At 38.2% G+C, this 20,440-nt stretch overlaps 1 protein-coding gene across 1 annotated transcript in view; it reads right to left on the reverse strand.

Moving 5' to 3' along the window:
* The window catches only part of LOC138763884 (coiled-coil domain-containing protein 159-like), a 50,622-nt gene that overhangs the window by 6,319 nt on the left and 23,863 nt on the right, over positions 1 to 20,440 (reverse strand). The window contains exons 9-12 of the mRNA XM_069938809.1: positions 12,651 to 12,727; positions 9,479 to 9,558; positions 547 to 591; positions 210 to 289 (exon numbers count right to left, since the gene is read on the reverse strand). Of these exons, the coding sequence (XP_069794910.1) occupies positions 210 to 289; positions 547 to 591; positions 9,479 to 9,558; positions 12,651 to 12,727 (282 nt within the window). The remainder of the gene's footprint in view (positions 1 to 209; positions 290 to 546; positions 592 to 9,478; positions 9,559 to 12,650; positions 12,728 to 20,440) is intronic.

Below are 20,440 nucleotides of genomic sequence, written 5' to 3' on the forward strand. Positions count from 1 at the left end.
ACGTATCAAAATAATGACTAATTGGCTTCACAAAGAGCAAAATGGTTAAAGATAGCTGTGAAGTGAAAGGAAATGGATAGTATATCTATCAGTACTAGGGGTAGCACTGTTGCCAATTGAAAGAGAACAATTTTGAAATTTGTCAATATGAAAGTGAGGTATGAAAAATTGTTAGTAGTCTATTGCAACATATTAAAGCTTAGACACACCTAGTTTTAATGGTGTACTGGTCTGGTTGATTGATAGCTGGATGTTTCTCAGTTGTTCCTGCAAACCAGCAACTGTAGATCTAGAACAAATTTCATTTCAAAGCATTATCAGTTAATTTATATTAAAAATATGTAATAGGTACAATGGAATACTATTCAGCTATAAATGTGGAGGAACTATAACAATCTATTGCAGATTTTAAGTTCTTTCTTATTTCCAGTTACATGTATACGAAATGATGAAAAGGTAGGAGTGACTGCAATAAAAATATTGTCATTTTATAATGTTCAAGAAACCTCTCCAGGATCTCCTATAGCTTCACTTCATCAAGATTACCTTTTAGATGCCCAAAGTGGAAGCTCTCCGGTGCTTGGATTGGACCTGGCACAAAGCAAGAAGATTGTGATTGTTTTGAATTTTTTAAAATTTAAACATACAGCACGGTAACATGCCATTTTGGCCCACGAGCCCTTGCCACCAAATTAACCTACAACCCCATTATATTTCGAACAGTGGGAGGAAAGCAGAGCACCTGGGGTAAACCCATGCAGACATGGAGAATGTATGAACTCCTTGGAGACAGCGTGAGATTCGAACCCTGGTCCTGATCACTGGCACTGTAAAGGCATTGTGCTAACCACTACGTCAATCGTGCCGCCCCTTTAATTATTATGGGACATAGTTACAAATATTTGGGGGTAACATCACAAACTTAATAGTCTTCAAATGCTTCAATGTATGCACAAGATCAGAAACACAGGCGTTTAATGATAATGGGAACATTGAACTCCATTTACAGTCTCGTAATGTAGTAATGCATACAGTACAACTCAGATTTATCTGATTCTCTGAAATCCTCATTTATCCAAATTGATTTTTGGAGCAGAACTGACCTTCCAGATTGAAAAGAAAATTCACCTGAAATGAAATTAGAATGATGATGGTCTTAGTTTCCTTCCCCTCTCGTTTTCCATTTCTTCTTTACCTTCCCCTATTGACTTTTCTCTCCCAACTCTCCCTCAAACTGCGTGCCACTCTCCCAGCCACAAGCAGTCAAATGAATCCCTTGTCCCAGCGTCATTAAAGAGAGTGGCCTCCCAGGCAGGAGCGGAACCTCTGGCTCAGTGGCATTTCCTCTCTCCTTTCCCTCCTTGGCACAACCGAGGTCCCAACACCAAACACTCCCCTTGGCCTACTCCCACACACGCACACTGGACTCCCTGGTGTGCGGTCAGCTTAGGGGAGGATTTGGAGTTGGGAGTCAGGAGCCTGTTGGCTTGCCAGTGAGTGTTCCATTGGCCCAGGTAACCTTCCCAGGGATCGGTGGCAGCAGTTGGTCAGTCTTAGTAATTGATGGTGACAGATAGGAGGTCTTGGTGGTGTTGCAGCCAGAATTTTATTTTTTGGTGTGAATTCAACATTATTTTAATGCTTAAAAAGCCTTCCATTGTTGTTTAAAAATTGATGCAAGTAATTTGCTGTTGCTTCTGGGCTCTTTTTTAAAAAATGATCCGTTCTCCAAAAAATGTTTATTGACATAGGCACAGTCCCGTCCATTTCGGATAATCAGTTGTACTGTGCAAGCATGCAGTGAACAGGGTCATCGTGCTAATACAAACTAAAGATGATCAGCTACAAATGGGCACTGATAAGCAGGTTAAACCATTAAAGAGGATTAACCAAATTCACCACCATTAAATGTCTGGATTATCACCACTATTAGCTAATTCATTTGGGTTACTGCTAACTAACATTGATTAGAGAACGGAAATTTTGCTGCAGGTTAACTCGTCCCCTGGGTTGAAAACACTGTGGCCATCTTTACATATCAAGAGTACTTGCAGTTTGCTAATACTACAACTACGAGAATACATATGACACTCAACATTATACAATTAAAAAATCCATTTACTAAACAACTCATCCACTAGATTAAAAGTTCACCCCTTCCAGCCATGTGGTGCATTATCCACACAGTATGATCCAATGTTTGTTGAGCCTTCATGAGCACTTTCACCAGCTAGAGACATGGGCAGGAAGTTCACATACATATTGCCAGTTTCTGCCACACACCACTCTAACTGAAACATGCATCAAAATCCTCCAGATTTTTTCCAATCACATCATAAATTCATGATAAAATTTCATTTTGTGCTGGTTGAACTTTAAATATTGTGTCCAGTTCTGATCACATATCGGAAATTGAAAAAGCCTCATTAAGTGATTGCAAGGGTCAGAAGTCATGCCAATAATAGCTTTTATGATATTGTTAGAATCATGAACACGTTTAATGAAATTTGTTGTTTTGCAGCAGCAGGACAAAGTACAAAATTACTAAAAATAACAATTCTGTATATTCAGGATGAAAAAGGAGTGTGGGGTGGGGGGGGGGGGGTGAGGAAGTAAGATAGTGGCCATGGGTTCGTAGTTTTAAAAATATTGGAGAAACTCAGCAGGTCAAACAGTGTCCTTAAAATAGCAAAGGTAAAAATACATCACTAATGTTTTCGGCTTGAGCCTTTCATCAAGGTATGGAAAAATGTGAGATACGTGCTATTTAGAGACTTAGTTTCACTGGGCAGCCTTGAGAAAATTTTGCTTTCTGTGTGGCTTCAATGTTCTGGTCTAAGCCACATTCATTGTCTCTTTTTGAATGTCATCTACAAATATGCATTAAATGTTTTTTTTTTAATAGTTATTAAAATAATTTTAAGTCATGGATGTAAAGACGTAATTTGGTTTCTTTTAATATTATTGGCTGTAATTACCAGTTAAGCATGTGTGTGCATGCATGCATACATGCATACATACATACATGCATACATACATACATACATGCATACATGCATGCATGCATACATACATACATGCATGCATGCATACATACATACATGCATACATGCATGCATACATGCATGCATACATGCATGCATACATACTATCTTCTTTGGCTTGGCTTCGCGGACGAAGATTTATGGAGGGGGTAAAAGTCCACGTCAGCTGCAGGCTCGTTTGTGGCTGACAAGTCCGACGTGGGACAGGCAGACACGGTTGCAGCGGCTGCAGGGGAAAATTGGTTGGTTGGGGTTGGGTGTTGGGTTTTTCTTCCTTTGCCTTTTGTCAGTGAGGTGGGCTCTGCGGTCTTCATCAAAGGAGGTTGCTACCCGCCAAACTGTGAGGCGCCAAGATGCACGGTTTGAAGCGTTATCAGCCCACTGGCGGTGGTCAATGTGGCAGGCACCAAGTGATTTCTTTAGGCAGTCCTTGTACCTTTTCTTTGGTGCACCTCTGTCACGGTGGCCAGTGGAGAGCTCGCCATATAACACGATCTTTGGAAGGCGATGGTCCTCCATTCTGGAGACGTGACCCATCTAGCGCAGCTGGATCTTCAGCAGCGTGGACTCGATGCTGTCGACCTCTGCCATCTCGAGTACTTCGACGTTAGGGATGAAAGCGCCCCAATGGATGTTGAGGAAGTCAGCCTGAAGAAAACTGAGGTCCTCCATCAGCCAGCTCCCCACCATGACTACCAGCCCCCCCACATCTCCATCGGGCACACAAAACTCAAAACGGTCAACCAGTTTACTTATCTCGGCTGCACCATTTCATCAGATGCAAGAATCGACAATGAGATAGACAACAGACTCGCCAAGGCAAATAGCGCCTTTGGAAGACTACACAAAAGAGTCTGGAAAAACAACCAACTGAAAAACCTCACAAAGATAAGCGTATACAGAGCCGTTGTCATACCCACACTCCTGTTCGGCTCCGAATCATGGGTCCTCTACCGGCATCACCTACGGCTCCTAGACCAGCGTTGTCTCCGATACATATCATATATATATATATACACACACACACACACACACATATATATAAAAACATATATATATATATATATATAAAATAGATATAGTTTTTAAAATGTTTAAAATATTCTATGCCGATATTATTTTTGTACAGGAGACTTGCATTTGTAAAGAACTCAAGCATTGTTTTAGAAGGGTTTGCAATTTCACTCTTCATCTCAGTCTAAAATGAGAGGTATATCTTTTTTTATTGGCTCTAAATGTTCCCTTTGTACTCTTTAATATGATCACAGATCCTACTGGTAGATTTTTAATAATTATGGATGTACTGTGTAATCAGAAAGTTGCTCTGATTAATATGTACATCCCGAATTTTGATGACCCTGAATTTTTTTTAGTCAGGTGTTTGCTTCCCTGCTAGTTTGAATGAAGACATGTTGTTATGGGCGGAGACTTAAACGGCTGCAATAGCCCATTAATTGACAGATCTTCTTCAAATCCGATGTTGCCTAATAAATCTGCTACCTTTATCAATTTTTTTTTAGATTATTGACTGGTTGATATTTGGCATTTTCTACACCCTAATGATAGTGGTTTTTTTCCCCCCACATGTTCATCATCAATATTCCCGGATTATCTTTTTGATGATAAACGATTAGTTCCCTCAGTAACGGATTGTTCCTATGGCACAATTGCTGTTTCTGATCGTATGCTTTTGAAACTCTTTCACACTTTCTGATGTTACTTCCGGAGCTTAGCAGTGGTAGTTTAATACAACCCTACTTCAAGATGAAAAATCTGTGGACTTTATTAAGGAGCAAACATCTTAATTTTTCTTAACAAATTAAACTTTCATTATTAAATGCGGAATATAAAACTGTTGCGAACATTTTGGCAATTAGATTGAATAAATTTCTGTCTAAATTTATAAATATGGATCATACAGGTTTGGTTTATTTAAAAAGTCTTTGGAAAATGTAGCTCGATTACTGAGTTACTAGATTACTTATTCATCTAATGCAAATATTTGAGTGTTGCAGTGGCTTTAGAAGCAGAGAAGGTGTTTGATAGATTGGAATGGGATTTTTTTAAAATTTAAGGTGTTGGAACGATTTGGACTGAATGTTGTAAATTGGATGAGGGCACTCTATAATAATCCTAAATCTTAAGTAGTGACTAATGGACAAATATCTACACCATTTCAATTGGCTAGATCAAGTAGACAAGGATGCCCTTTATCTCCAGCTTTTTTTATTTTACCTGTTACTCAAGCAATTCGGAATGATTTGGAAATTAAGGGATTTGTGGTAGGTCAAGAAGAACACGTTTATTTGCAGATGATATTTTAATATATTTAAACCTGAGACCTCTTTACAACAATTATATGTTCAATTGGAAGAATATGGGAAAGTTTCAGGTTATAAAATAAATTAAGATAAAAGTAAAATTATGCCATTAAGGAAGCCTCAATGTCAAAGGTATACTCAGTTTAAATGACCAAAAGAGGGTATTAAATATTTAGGTATTTATACAGATAATAGTTTGAAAAATTTATACAAATTTTAAAATGGATGAATTTACCTACAACTTTGGTGGGAATGTTTAACCGTATTAAGATGAATATATTCCCAAGAACTTTTCCAAACATTACCTATTTTAATACCTCAATTTTTTTTTTAATTTGGAAAAATATGTAAGGAAATTCCTCTGGAAAGTTTAAATGTCAACAGTTTCTATAGAGAAATTAACATGAAAATATTAGACCTACAGCTTCCTAATTTTAAAAATTATCAAGTGGCTCAAATGAGATTTCTTGCTTATTTTTTTGAAAGGCGGGGAGAGAGAAAAAAAAAAAACGGCATGGGTTAAAAAAGAATAGGGGAGAGAGAAGCAGTAGAATTTATATACAGGTACACAATCCTTTATCCAGAACCCTTAGGGGATAGTGTGTTCTGAATTTAAGATTTTTTTTGATTTCAGAACAAAAGCCAGATGCCCCAGATTTAAGCCCAGCCGAGTCACGCTGCCGTCTCTCTCCCCCTGCCATCTCTTTCCTCCCCCCACCCATATGCCCACCTGAGTTGTGCTGCCATCTCTCCCTCCCCGCCTAACCTAGTCACGCTGCCATCTTCTCTTCCTCCGCTGAACCAGCACCAGGAAGAAAATGCTGGTTTTTGGAGCTTTCTGGATTTTAGACATCTGGATAAAGGATTGTGTACTGTACAAGTGGGAACCAAAATTAATAGTTGGTGATAAAGATACACCATTATTGAAACATTTGATTAATATACGGAATAAAATAAATGATGAAATTTATGCAAGAGGATGTATATCACCTAAAATGCCTTTTTCAAAGGACAATCAATTTCTGGACAGTTAGTTTCGTAAGGGGATTATAACTATTGAAGATTGTTATGAAAGGGGTCAATTAATGTCATTTGAGCAACTGAGAAATAAATATGGTATAACTCATCACCCTTTTAAAAAATTTCCAACTAAGAGCATATTTGAGGGATAAATTAGGACCAACAATGTTGTTGTCTAGTTGTACGGAAATAGAACTCCTTATTAGAAGAGGAATTGTTAAAAAGTTTATTTCTATTATCTACTCTTTTATACAAATAACAAGAAGTTCATACTTCTAGACCAGTGGTTTTCAAATTCCTGCCCCTCCCCCAAACCCACATTCCACCTTAAGCAATCCTAATGTAATAAGTACTCTGTGATTAGTGTGACAAAGTATATAGAAATGTTTTGGGGAGATAAATTGGGAAAGGTTTGTTAGAGTAGGTCACTTGCAAACATTTTAAAACAGATCTTATTTGAAATACTGGAGACATTGTGGCTTCTCACACCTTTTAGCAAAAACTTTGAAGAGTGCTCCAGAGATGTCACTAATGGATTATTGTTTATCAAGGCAACAGCTGAAGGAGCAGGCTGGAGCTGCTGCTGTCTGAAAGGAGAGTTTTGCTGTTGTAAGAGGGATATGTGGTTTTGCAGAGAGAGTCAAACAGGCTTTCTCTCTGTGTGTGTGTGTGTGTGTGTGTGTGTGTGTGTGTGTGTGTGTGTGTGTGTGTGTGTGTGTGTGTGTGTGTGTGTGTGTGTGTGTGTGTGAGAGAGAAGCAGAGATCACTTGACAGTGTCAGCAAGCTTGAAGTTGCTGGGACTGAAACAGGTCAAGTTGGCAAGCTTTTGGAAGAAAGCCTGGTTGAAGCCCTTGTGGTTCATGCAAGAGGAGAGAACTGGCTGTCTAATGTTTTACTTGGAATAAGGGAAACAGAAGAACTCTGTGGTGACCTGAAGAAAGAGGTTATCATCTGGAGAACCCTGATGGGGCAAGTTTCATCAGCAAGACTTTGGAGTGGCTGATTTAAAAAGGAATCAGTTGTGGATGTCCTGGAACAACAAATCCGACAAGAACCTTTCTGAGCGGTAACCATTTACCTTTCTTGCACCAAAGCCTGGTGAACTTCGTAAATGTTAAATTCTGTGCACAGTATAAGAATTGCCTGTGTAGCAATATTAATATTTGGGGAGAATTTATAAGATTTAGAGTAGGTCACATACATACACACATTTTAAAACATCTTATATGAAAGACTGAAGAATTCACATTACAAGATCTCTGGAGAATATAAGCACCTTTCACAAGTAGGTGTTAATTGAACTGGTGTCATAAAATGCTTGACCATTGTCTTGCTGGAGTCATGTTGTCTATCAGTAACCTTTCTGCAAAGTGCTCATAGAAAGGTCACTCCTGGATTTTGTTTATCTAACAACAGATGGGAACAGAAGAAAGAACTCCTGTTGTTTTGCTCAGGAAGCTGGGGGTTTTGCAAGACATGAGTCACATGCTCTCTTTGGAGTTTGAGTTGGAAGAGAGAGAGAGTTGAGTTAACAGCTCAGTCAGTCAGTGTGTGGGACACTGACAAGTAAATGAAAAGTGCACTCCAGGGAAAACTGTTTGAAACTGATGAAAACAAGTTCCAGAGTAGTAGATGGCTGGAAGTGCTATCTGTCTGATGTTTCTCTTGAAATAGAGGAAGGAATGGAACTCTGTGGTAGCTTGAACAAAGAGGTTACCATCTGGAAGACCCTGATGGGGCAAGTTTAATCAACGAGGTGACTAGTGGTGGTACCTCAGTTGTGGAAATCCTGGAGCAACAAACATCTCTCTCTGTAAACCCTACAAGAACCTTCCTGAGTGGTAAACATTTAACTTTCAAGCACCAAGCCTGGTGAACTTTATACAAGTTAAATTCTGTGCACAGTATGGTGATTGCCTGCAACCTGAGAACTTGGAAGAAGAAGTGAGATTGAACTGTGAACCAAAGAACAATCTGTGGTCTCAAAGCAGTATATAGTGCTGCTGTGCACCACATCCCCCCACACCCCCCAGCCCCAACCACACCATCCATGCATGTCCTGATCTCCCTGCGAACTAGGTTAGTTTATTTTCCCAGCAGTCTGTATGCTGGGGTAAGACGGATACATGATCCAAGTAATGAAGATGGGGGCAAGGGGCAGCCATATACACACCAGGGTCTTGCTCCAGGGTATTCTCTCCTCTGGTGGCTAAGTTACATGCTGTTGAAACTGAGGTCGATGTAATCATCAGCTACAATTATGCAGTAGATGGCTGGAACATCAGAAGGTCCCATCAAGGTGGGACGTCTGGGCTTTTCAGATGGTGCCAGAAAGCTCCTTCATGGCTTCACCCTCATAAGCTGAAGGTGGAACGTAATCTGTGGCAATCAGCCTGGCTGAGAATTCCCTGGGTAGGTAAAAGGGTGTGTATTTCACCATCAGGTACTCTCTCTTCTAAACAGGCAGAGAGAGAGAGAGAGAGAGAGAGAGAGAGAACTGATCAATCTCACTCTTGTCCACTTCCTTATTACCATCTGCGATTCTGCCAACAACTGTGCTGTTGTCAGCAAATTTGTAGAAGGCATTTGAATTGTGCCTGCCAAAGTCATAGGTGTCTAGAGAGTAGGAACAGTGGGCTAAACATGCTTCCTAGAAGTTGATGATTGTAAAGAGATACAGATATAACCAATCCACACTGATTGTGGTCTTTTGATGAGGAAGGTACAGTAGCCCAGGTTTTGAAGCTTGTTGACCTGTACTGAAGGGATGATGGTGTTGAAAGGTGAGCTGTAATCGATAAAAAGCAGCCTGATACAGAAATTGCTGTTATCCAGGTGATCCAGGGCTGAGTGGAGAGCCAGTGATATTGCATCTGCTGTGGAACTGTTGTGGTGAAAGTTAAATTGCAGTGGGTCCCAGTCTTTGCTTAGGTTTGTTTTAAAATTATCTTGAGATTATTTCCAGACCAGAAATTACAACTCAGATAATGGATTCTCATCAAAGGCTTTGAATAACATTTAAGCAACATAAACTATTGCTGCTAATATAAATATAAACCAAGACAATTTTAAATATTTCTTAAAGCCACCAACCTGATTTGTGTAAACTCCAGTCCTGTAGATGCCTGTGCATGAGATAACCATTGATATTTATTCATCAGTTCTCTCAGAAGCTATCAAAAGTTAAAAAAAAAAAATTAGCAAATAAATGATATACAACTTCCACACAATCTCAGACAGTTAACGTGCTTCACCACACAAACTTTGGATAGAATAGTCTTTAATACGAGAAATGAGAATGACCAAAATTTGTTTCATTAATATTGGGAGGGTGGGCAGGATTAATAGTGCACTGTACACCAATAAATTTGCTCTTCAAATTATTCCATTGGAGCCTCTCAGCTCTACCAACTCCACATTGACACTGATTCTCTGGATTAAAGCTTGGACAATGCTGAGAACAGGATTTTAAATTGCTTGCACCTGAACCACACAAAAATAGCACAATTTAATTAATTGCAATTGAAAATACAACAACATGGTTTGCTGGGAAATACCCAAAATAAATAATCATTTATTCAGGACTAATTCCATTAACACCAGGAACTAACTTCATCTTTCATAGGCTCAAGCTGAAAACTTCTGCTTATTTAGTTGCTAGATTTTGTTGTTTAATGACAGTCAAATTACAGTAAAATCCCCATTATCTGGAATTCAAGCAATTGGCAAAAAAATTGCAGGAAATTAATAGGTAAAAAATACAAAATCTTAAAATTGGCACCCCAAGTGGTCAATTTACCATTTCAGGAAACACACAATCTCAGGCAATTGCCAAATTCACTTATCCAGCATCAACTGATCCCGATAGGTACCGGTTTTTTGTGTTTTTTTTTAAACTATCACGAAACAATTTTTGTATGTGCATTTGAAAAAATACAGACCATATTCAAATGTTAAAATCAACAGGAATTTCAATGAGCTTGAACACCAGGCTAATTTTCCTAATTTCAAGAGTTTCCCACAGTGTTAGTTTAAAAAGACTTCAAAACTTCTTTCCAAAATATGTTAAAAGTCTAAGTAAAATACAAATTAACAAGCCATTAAAGTGAAAATTTGAAAGCTTTTGAATTCTTCCTCTTTTAAATATTTTTATTGAGTTTAACATATAAACTTACAAAATTTTAAGGAAAACACAAGTCATCTCGTATACATACAAGTACAAAAAGAAATGGAACTATATTTGACAGTTCCTTAATCCACATGAGAAACAAGTTATTGAATTAATCTATAATAACCATGTTAAACCCACATTTGCCAAATCCAAATAAAAATTAAGAAAAAGTAAATCTAATCGTTCCACCTCCTTCTAACCAAGGTAACCTTTGTAAAAGGGAAATTAGCAACCTTCAAATATCGGATAGAGAATCTCCAGAACATTCAAAATTCTTAATTCTTCCAATCATGATAGCATTCTATGAATGGGCTCCACATCTTTACAAATTGAAACTTTCTATCTTTAATGTTGTATCTAATTTTCTCCAAGCTTAAAAAGGACATTACATCATGTCACCATTGTGTATGGGTAGTTGAAGTGTCATCTTTCCATTTCAATAAAATGTCTTATCTGGCTATCAGGGTTGTAAAGGCTAAAGTTTTCTTCGGAGTTACAGAGGTATATCTGGCTCATGTGAAAAACCAATCAAAGCAATTAACGGACATGATTCTATTTTGATCTTAAAAACCGTTGATAAAGATTAAAAATTTCTTTCCAGTCTCTAAATTTGGGCACTCCCTAACATATGGATCAGTGAAGCTTCAAAAATTTTACACTTCTCACATAGTGGATCAATAGCTGCATGAAAACAAGATAACTTAATTATCTAATTCTTTTGAATTCTTCCAAATATTTGGAATCTTAAATCAAGCAGTTCCATCTGATGCTGGGTGAGTCAGGTATTTTTCCCCTCATTTACAATTTTTTATTGTCCGGATTTGCTTTAAGCCAAACAACTTAGTTTTATGCAGCATGTACAATCACAAAGGTGGCAGTATGGGAAAATCTTGCAGCACTTTGCCAAACGTTATGCTAGAAATGGCAAGCACAGTTTTTAACACTAAAAACCAAATGGTGAGCGCTGCGGATTTCAAAAATTGAGGTCCGCAATATCTCTTAAAATGCCATTGAAAATGGAAGTGCATTAAATGAGAGCTGCAAAAATATGTTTCTTTGTTTATAACATTTTGTGCATATATAGATTTAATTTTACTCATCATATGCAAGCAGCGAGATTAGTTTAATTTGACATCATGGTCAGCACAGACATCTTGGACTGAAGGGTTTTTTTGTATTCTAATGGTTAAGATAGCAAATTTAAAAAAAAAATAATCAAAGCCTCATTCTTCAGCAACAATTCTTAATTTAGCCCATCTACGACCAATATTACCAAAAACTGAGTCCTGAATAACAAAAGCTTCTCATGAAAAATTTAGGAAGATTTTAAGGATATAAGATTATGGAATTTCTTAAAAGGATAGAGAGGTCCGTCCAGGATTTGTTCTTGTGCCAGTTGAAGGAACAGACAAACAGCTGGAAGTGCAGAATAGAGGTTTTGGAACTTTGTGGCCTGAAGCGGCTGTAAGTTAAGAGAGTGAGGAATTTGAAAACTTGGATCAGCATTTTAAAATCAAAATCAAATACACAGGAAATGAATGAATATGTGCAAATTAGGCCAGGACAGCATAATTTTGTATGTCCTGAAGTAAAGAGGAGAGGCTGTTAGGAATACAACGGGTAAAATTGGCATGTAGTGATTTTAACAGCAGATGATGCTGTGTAAAAATTACACAATGTTAAGGAGGTGGAAATGTCAATTGCAGTGATAGAGCTTCTGACACATCTTCACTATTAAACACAACAACAGTATTCTGTATAGAGTGATAGTTTTTTTTTAAAAAAAACATAGTACAGTAACTGGAACCACAAGCCCTTGCCATCCAATTACATTCAATTAACCTACAACCCCCGTATATTTTGAGGATGGGAGGAAACCTGAGCACCCGGAGGAAACCCATGCCGACATGCGGACAATGTACAAACTTCTTACAGTACCAGATTTGAACATTGATCACTGGCAATGTAACAGCATTGCACTAACTTTGATTTTACAAATATTTTATTGAAAAAAATGTCTGCTCATTCACCCAGATGTCAGACAACAAATTAATGTTATTTTAAACATCATTGGTTTATCTTGCAGTCATTTACCTTACTATTTTTATCCTGTGACTGTTTAAGTTCTTTTGTATCAGAGATCTGCTTCAACAGTTCATCCTCTTGTCTCCCTGAAATAATAGAGGAAGTTTATTGAATATTAAAATATTAATTAAAATCCTAAAATATCAATATTAAAATAGAAATAAAACTTATTAGCAATTTCAAGTCACATGAAATTGGGCATTCCAAGACAAAAATCTTTTTATCATAACAAGAAAATATTAAAAATAAACAAATGTTAATTGTTATGGGGATGAGAGAATGAAAGGAAGGATTTCTGGTAAGGTTGAAGATAGGAGAACTAATTTTTTTTTAAATAAAGATGCACAGCATGGCAACAGGTCCTTCTGGCCTATGAGCCTGTCCTCCCAAATACACCAATTAATCAGAAATTCCCATACATTTTTGAAAAGTAGAAGGAAACTGGAACACCCAGAAGAAATCAAGTACAGGGAGAATATACAGACTCCTCAGAGCCAGTTGCAGACTTGATACTGGGACACAAGCTTTGTAAACAAGTTGTGCTCACCGGTATACTAACTGTGCCACTTCAATAATTTTGTACATCTCCATCAAATCTCTCCTCATTCTCCGATCCTCCTGGGAATAAAGCGTTAATCTTAACCTGTTCCTGTAATTTAGTTCAAGTCCCGGCCATAGAGACTAAAGTGGGAAGGGCAGACAGAAGGCTTAAAAAGCTGGTGGGTGGGATCTCTGGGGATGGGCCAAAAGTTGACAAGAGATTGGATAAATTAGATTGGAGGAGGCAGAGAGAAAGATAGTGTGGCAACCAGAATGATCTGCATTAAGATGTTGGAAATCTGAAAGTACAATTTTTAATTTTAGAGATACAGCCTGTTAACAGGCCATTTGGCCCATGTGACCAATGAACCAATTAACCTACAAATCTCATTCGTCTTTGAAACATGAGAATGGGAGCACCCACAGGAAACCAACGCTGTCATGGTGGAAAACATACAAACTGCTTGCAAACAGCTTCAGATTCAAACGGCCCACTGGCAGTGCAGTAGCTATGTTAACTATGCTGTCCAAATGCTGGTAATATTGAGTCTGAAATTAAGTTCCACAAAAATGATTTTGGACAAAAGAAATGGGAGGAGCTGGCGATCATTTTGTCACATCAAAACTGCTCCACCAATTATCCCATACCCCTCTCATTCTTTTGTTCAGACATTTGCTGGTTATGTATTTCTACCTTTGCTACATGAACGACACTATTTGACCTCCTGAGCTTCTCCAGCATTCTGTATTTTTTTTTAACCTATCCAACCACAGTGTCTACAGAATTTTGTGATTTACTTCCATCAATCAACATGATTTTGTATCATCACCAATTTTCTGACCATTCCATCTCCTGATTCGGTTACTACTGAGAAAACAATTCATCTCCCCTTTCAATGACTAAGCTCCTTGGAGTTGAGAATTTCAAAACATCACCTGCTTTTATGTCTCAGTCTCAATGGACTTGCTCTTATTTTGAGACTGTGATCCCTAATTCTAGATTTGTCAGTTAAGGGAAACATCCTTCCCTACTTCTCAATTGCATGTTTAGAAAATTTACATTGAAGTAGTCAATTGTAGCTCATGCCTAATGACTCATTATCCTGAGAACTGGCCTTTTCAAGGCTCTATCAGCCATTCTCAATGAGGAAACCTCCAACCCCCTCTCCTCGCTAGGGAATCAGAGTACATTTAAGGAAAAGCCTTGTTTTCTTTTCACCTTGCTTAACAATTTTTAATGTTTTTTTTTGTGTAGTTGGTAGAAGACGGACAGAGGAAAAAAAACAAAAACATTTGGGATTGCTTCATGTGGTGGGGGAGGAATAGTTGAGAATGGTTACTCTATATAATTGTAATGGGACATCATTACTCTTGTAATTGTGTCCTTAATTGCAATGTGATTTTAAAAAATAGAAGCAGGGGTAAACAGCCAGCCCTTCAAGCCTACTCTTCATCAAGATCATGGCTGATCTTCCATTTCTGACACCTTCCTGCAATAATTCCACATCCCCAATTCAATAAACATCCCAAAAGCTATCAATCTCTGCTTTGATTAACTCAACTAAGCATTTACGGCCTTTTGGGAGAGAAGTTAAAAGATTCATCATGTGAGTAAATACATTTCTCCTTTTCTCAATTATGAACAGCACATCTTTTATGATGTAATGACTTCTGGTCCTGAACTCCTCAGGCAGTCCCTGCAAGAACTTTAAACTTCAATAAGATCTTCTCTCATTCTTCAATGATCTGGCCTTACTCTTCTCATCTTTTCTTTGGCTTGGCTTCGCGGACGAAGATTTATGGAGGGGGTAAAAAGTCCACGTCAGCTGCAGGCTCGTTTGTGGCTGACCAGTCCGATGCGGGACAGGCAGACACGATTGCAGCGGTTGCAAGGGAAAATTGGTTGGTTGGGGTTGGGTGTTGGGTTTTTCCTCCTTTGCCTTTTGTCAGTGAGGTGGGCTCTGCGGTCTTCTTCAAAGGAGGCTGCTGCCCGCCAAACTGTGAGGCGCCAAGATGCACGGTTTGAGGCGTTATCAGCCCACTGGCGGTGGTCAATGTGGCAGGCACCAAGAGATTTCTTTAGGCAGTCCTTGTACCTTTTCTTTGGTGCACCTCTGTCACGGTGGCCAGTGGAGAGCTCGCCATATAATACGATCTTGGGAAGGCGATGGTCCTCCATTCTGGAGACGTGACCCATCCAGCGCAGCTGGATCTTCAGCAGCGTGGACTCGATGCTGTCGACCTCTGCCATCTCGAGTACCTCGACGTTAGGGGTGTGAGCGCTCCAATGGATGTTGAGGATGGAGCGGAGACAATGCTGGTGGAAGCGTTCTAGGAGCCGTAGGTGGTGCCGGTAGAGGACCCATGATTCGGAGCCGAACAGGAGTGTGGGTATGACAACGGCTCTGTATACGCTTATCTTTGTGAGGTTTTTCAGTTGGTTGTTTTTCCAGACTCTTTTGTGTAGTCTTCCAAAGGCGCTATTTGCCTTGGCGAGTCTGTTGTCTATCTCATTGTCGATCCTTGCATCTGATGAAATGGTGCAGCCGAGATAGGTAAACTGGTTGACCGTTTTGAGTTTTGTGTGCCCGATGGAGATGTGGGGGGGCTGGTAGTCATGGTGGGGAGCTGGCTGATGGAGGACCTCAGTTTTCTTCAGGCTGACTTCCAGGCCAAACATTTTGGCAGTTTCCGCAAAGCAGGACGTCAAGCGCTGAAGAGCTGGCTCTGAATGGGCAACTAAAGCGGCATCATCTGCAAACATATAGCAAACTCACTATCCCTGCAACCTGTCCAGCGAATCTTCACTGCACTCCCTATGTGGCAAAAAGAAATAGCATAGAGAAGTAAAGAAACCAAAACTATACACAATATTCCAGGAGAGCTCTCACCAAGGCCTCATCCAATGGTAGCAAAACCCCCTTGCTCCTGCTATGCCAGAGTATAGATATGTTTTTGGGAGATAAATTGGCGGCAGTTTTTTTTTTAAACTTCGAAAGAAATCATTTAAAATTTGGAGCTCTATTCAAGCTAGACAGGTGGACTCCAAGAGCCTTTGCAAAAGTTTTGGAGAGTGCCCAAGAGACTTCACTAATGGAATGTTGTTTTGAAAAGCAACAGATAAAAGAACTCGAAGGAGTAGGTTTGGAGCCGCAGGCTGTCTGGGAGTGCTGCTTGCTGTTCTAAGAGAGTCATATGGTTTTGCAAGCAGAAAGGGAGTCAAACAGGCTTTTTTTCTGAGAGAGAGAGAGAGAGAGAGAGAGAGAGAGAGAGAGAGAGAGAGAGAGAGAGAGAGAGAGAGAGAGAGAGAGAGAGAGATATCAGTTCTGCAGTTTTACAGTCAGCAGCAACAGCTGGGACTAGAACAGGACAAGGTGGCAAGCTTGTGAAAAAGCCCCATTTGGAAGATAGGTTGTGAGTGCTTAGTTCAGCCCGGTCAAAGCTCCTGTGGTTCTAATGTTTCTTTTGTAATAAAAAAAAACAAAAAGGAACTCTATGGTGACCTGAAAGAATGAGGGTATCATTTGGAAAACCCTGATGGGGCAAGTTTCTTCAGCAAATACCTTTCAAGCACCAAAGCCTGGTGAACTTCATAAATGTTAATTTCTGTGCACAGTACAAGAAATGTCTGCAACCAGTAATCTTGGAGGAATGAGAAGTGAGACTGAACTGTGAATCAAATAACTTTTCTAAACTTACATACACATGCACTTAGAATTAGAAGGGGGTTAAGTTAGGTTAGTTAAGTGATAAGTTAAAGTGTGATTTTGTTTTCATGTTTAAAGATGATTAAAAGCAACTTTTGTTTAAGTAACCATTTGTCTTGGTGAATATCTATTGCTGCTGGGTTTTGGGGTCCTCTGGGTTCAACACTGCATTCAAATTGTTTCACTGCATAAAACGTGAATTACTGGGGCGAGGTCATGAGCTGAGCAGAAGCTCTCCACAAAAAGTATTAAAAAGACAATTTAAAAGCTCAAAAAACAGAATTTTATCATCAAAAATGGATAAAACTGGTACTAAGTCACTGAGGCAACCAAAAACAAAAACTGAAGAAGTAACAGCTCAGCCAAGAACCTCAAGAGGAAGCCTGATGATGAGTGACTCAGCAGGGGTCTTGGAACTGGCTGAGGCCAGCAGAGCTGGCGAGTCGGACCAAGATATAGCCACCATCCTGAACATATTGGAAACTTTATACAGTCATTTACAAGCATAGAATCAGCGATGAGAGAGAGAGATCAAAGAACGGATGGAAATTAAAGAAGTTGTGGTTAGACTTAAATTAAATAATGACTCATTGTGAAGCTGAGTTCGACAAAACAAAAGACAGACTGAAGGCACTGGAAGAAAAATCAAAAATATGGGACGCAAAAGGAAGGATTGATGGACAAGATCGACCATATGGAAAATTTTAGCAGATGTAACAATACAAGAAACATTGGAATAGAAGGAAAAGATGTAGTGAGTTTCTTTGAAACATGGATCCCACAAATATTGGGACAAGATAAATGCAAAACTGAAAATTGAAAGGGCTCACTGGACCCTTGGACCCAAAAGAACTGGTGAACTATAACCACAACCGACTGGTCCTGGTAAGAATTTTAGGTTACTGGGAAAGAGATGCAATCTTGGAAGTAGCATATGAATATTCAAAAAATAATAATGGCCCATTAATGGTGGACAATACAAATGTTTTTACAGAACTTTAGCCCTGCCTTGGTCAAACAAAGAAAATAATTTGATGAGGTAAAGAGACAACTGCAATGTAAAAACTTTAAATATTCAATGATTTATCCAGCAATGCTGAGGGTAGATGTCTCAGAAGGGAATCGATAAATTTTCAAGAATAAAATGGAATTTTTATTCAAGTTATGAAAAGATTAACGTCACCAGCTGAAAGAATTGAAAAGACCATTTCAAAACGGCACTAATTGAAAGAGGTATCTTTTTATTTATACTAATAGTACTGAGACATCTTGTTTTCACTGTTAAAAGAAAAAAAATCATTGGTTTATACAGAGAGCTCTGAAAAGACAAAGGTGGTAAGGAAAGCAACAGGGTGTGAACCCTGACTTTGGGGAGGGGGGGAAAGATGGCACTGATTTTGAAACAGGGCACCAAAGGGAGGTTGTTTCTTCTTTGGAAGAACCCATGGGCTTTTTTCACTGGATTCAAGGTACTATCGTCAACATCACTGTCAGAGGTAGGGATGTGTGTGTGTTTCTTAAAGGGAAAATGTATGTGTTGCAAATGTTATGATAGTGTTTAGAAAATATTATTGTTATACAATATTTGTGTGAAAAATGGTATGGATAAACACTAAAGTTTATTTGAAGAGGAAGAGGGTCTTGGCATACTTAAAGAAATTAAAAGTAGATATAATCATTTTGCAGTAAACGCATCTTAACAAATTGGAGCATGGTAAATTAAAAAGAGAATGGGTGGGACAAATAATATCATCTGCTTTTGGTTCAAAGGCAAGAGGGGTGGTGATTCTAATTAATAAAAATATAATTATTGATAGAAGATATCTCGATTAATCATGCTGGAAGGAATGTAATGGCACAATGTAAAATTTATGGAGAAGCCTGGACATTTATGAATATTTATGCCCCAAATTGTGACAATGAATCCTTTATACAAGACATCTTTAAAACAGCAGAAGGAAGAAAAAATGTATTAGTTGGAGGAGACTTGAATTTCTGCTTAGACCCAATACTAGATAAATCAGCAAGAACAATAACGAGAGCGAAAGCACCAAAAGCCACAATTTCATATATGTATGGAGGCAATTAAATCCCAGAGAGAGAGAGAGAGACTACTCTTGTTACTCAAGGGTGCACGACTCACATACAAGGATTAACTTATTTTTAATGTCTGCCCAGTTAAAAAGTAGAGTGATAAAAACAAAATATCTAGTGAAGCTTCTATCAGACCATTCTCAATCAAATATTAACTATAGTAATAATGGAAAATCAAGGGAATGTATACAGATGGTGTCTCAATACTACATTGTTTAAAAAAAAAAGACTTCTACAGATTTATAAAGAGACAGAAAGAAATAATTTGTGAAACAAATCTGCTGTCTACCAATAATGGCTTTCTGATATGGAACACGCTTAAAGCACATCCTATACAAAGAATTTGAAAGGGAACATATGGCCAAAGTAAACAGTTTAGAGAAGGAGATTAAAGAATTAGAAAAAAGTCACAGAACAGGACTACAAGAAGAACACAGATTACTGGAGAATAAAAAAAAGCTAAGATATAATACAATCATATAGATCAGAAAAGGCTATATTAAAAACTAAACAACAATACCGAGTTGGGTGAATGAGAACACAAAGTTTTAGCTTGGCAGATTAAAACAGAGGAGTCATCAAGAATGATAAATGCTATAAAAACAGAAACTGACACTCTAGTATAAAAGCAAAAATAAATTAACGACACTTTTAGTCAATATCACTCGAAACTATGCAAATCAAAATTACTAGCAGATTAGAACGAAATGGAAGAATTTATGCTGAATTTCAAACTTCCAAGGCTGGAAGAGAGAGGAAGGATAGAATTAGATACTCTCTTCACCACCCCCCCCACCCACTTTGTTCTTTCTGTTAATTTTTTTCCCAGTTTTATCCATGTTTGAATCCAAATTAAGGTTGAAATCCCCCTCCTATTAGTATGTTCCCTTGCGTGTCTGCTATCTTCAAAAAAATATCTTGCATAAATTTTTGATCTTCTTTGTTAGGTGAATATATATTGAGTAAATTCCAAAACTCTGAATATATCTGACATTTTATCATTACACATCTCCCTGCTGGATCTATTATTTCCTCTTCTATTTTAATTGGTACATTTTTACTGATTAATATAGCTACTCCTCTAGCTTTTGAATTATATGATGCTGCTGTTACATGTCCTATCCAATCTCTCTTTAATTTCTTGTGCTCCATTTCAGTTAAGTGTGTTTCTTGCACGAATGCTATATCAATTTTTTCTTTTTTCAGTAAATTTAGCAGTTTCTTCCTTTTGATTTGGTTATGTATTCCGTTAATATTTAAAGTCATATAGTTCAACATAGCCATTTCATACTGTTTATCTTTCCTTTCCGTTTCCTCATCATCACCTTTCCTTCTTATCCATTTCAGCTTTCTTGTTTTGAACACTTTATAAGACGACATTTCTAAAACATCAAACATTTCCCTTATTCTCCTATCTAAAATTTCTTTAACCCCACTATCCCCTCCCCTTCCTGAGTT

Source organism: Narcine bancroftii, chromosome 5 (assembly GCF_036971445.1).
Source record: "Narcine bancroftii isolate sNarBan1 chromosome 5, sNarBan1.hap1, whole genome shotgun sequence".
In the NCBI taxonomy this organism is placed as follows: Eukaryota; Metazoa; Chordata; class Chondrichthyes; order Torpediniformes; family Narcinidae; genus Narcine; species Narcine bancroftii.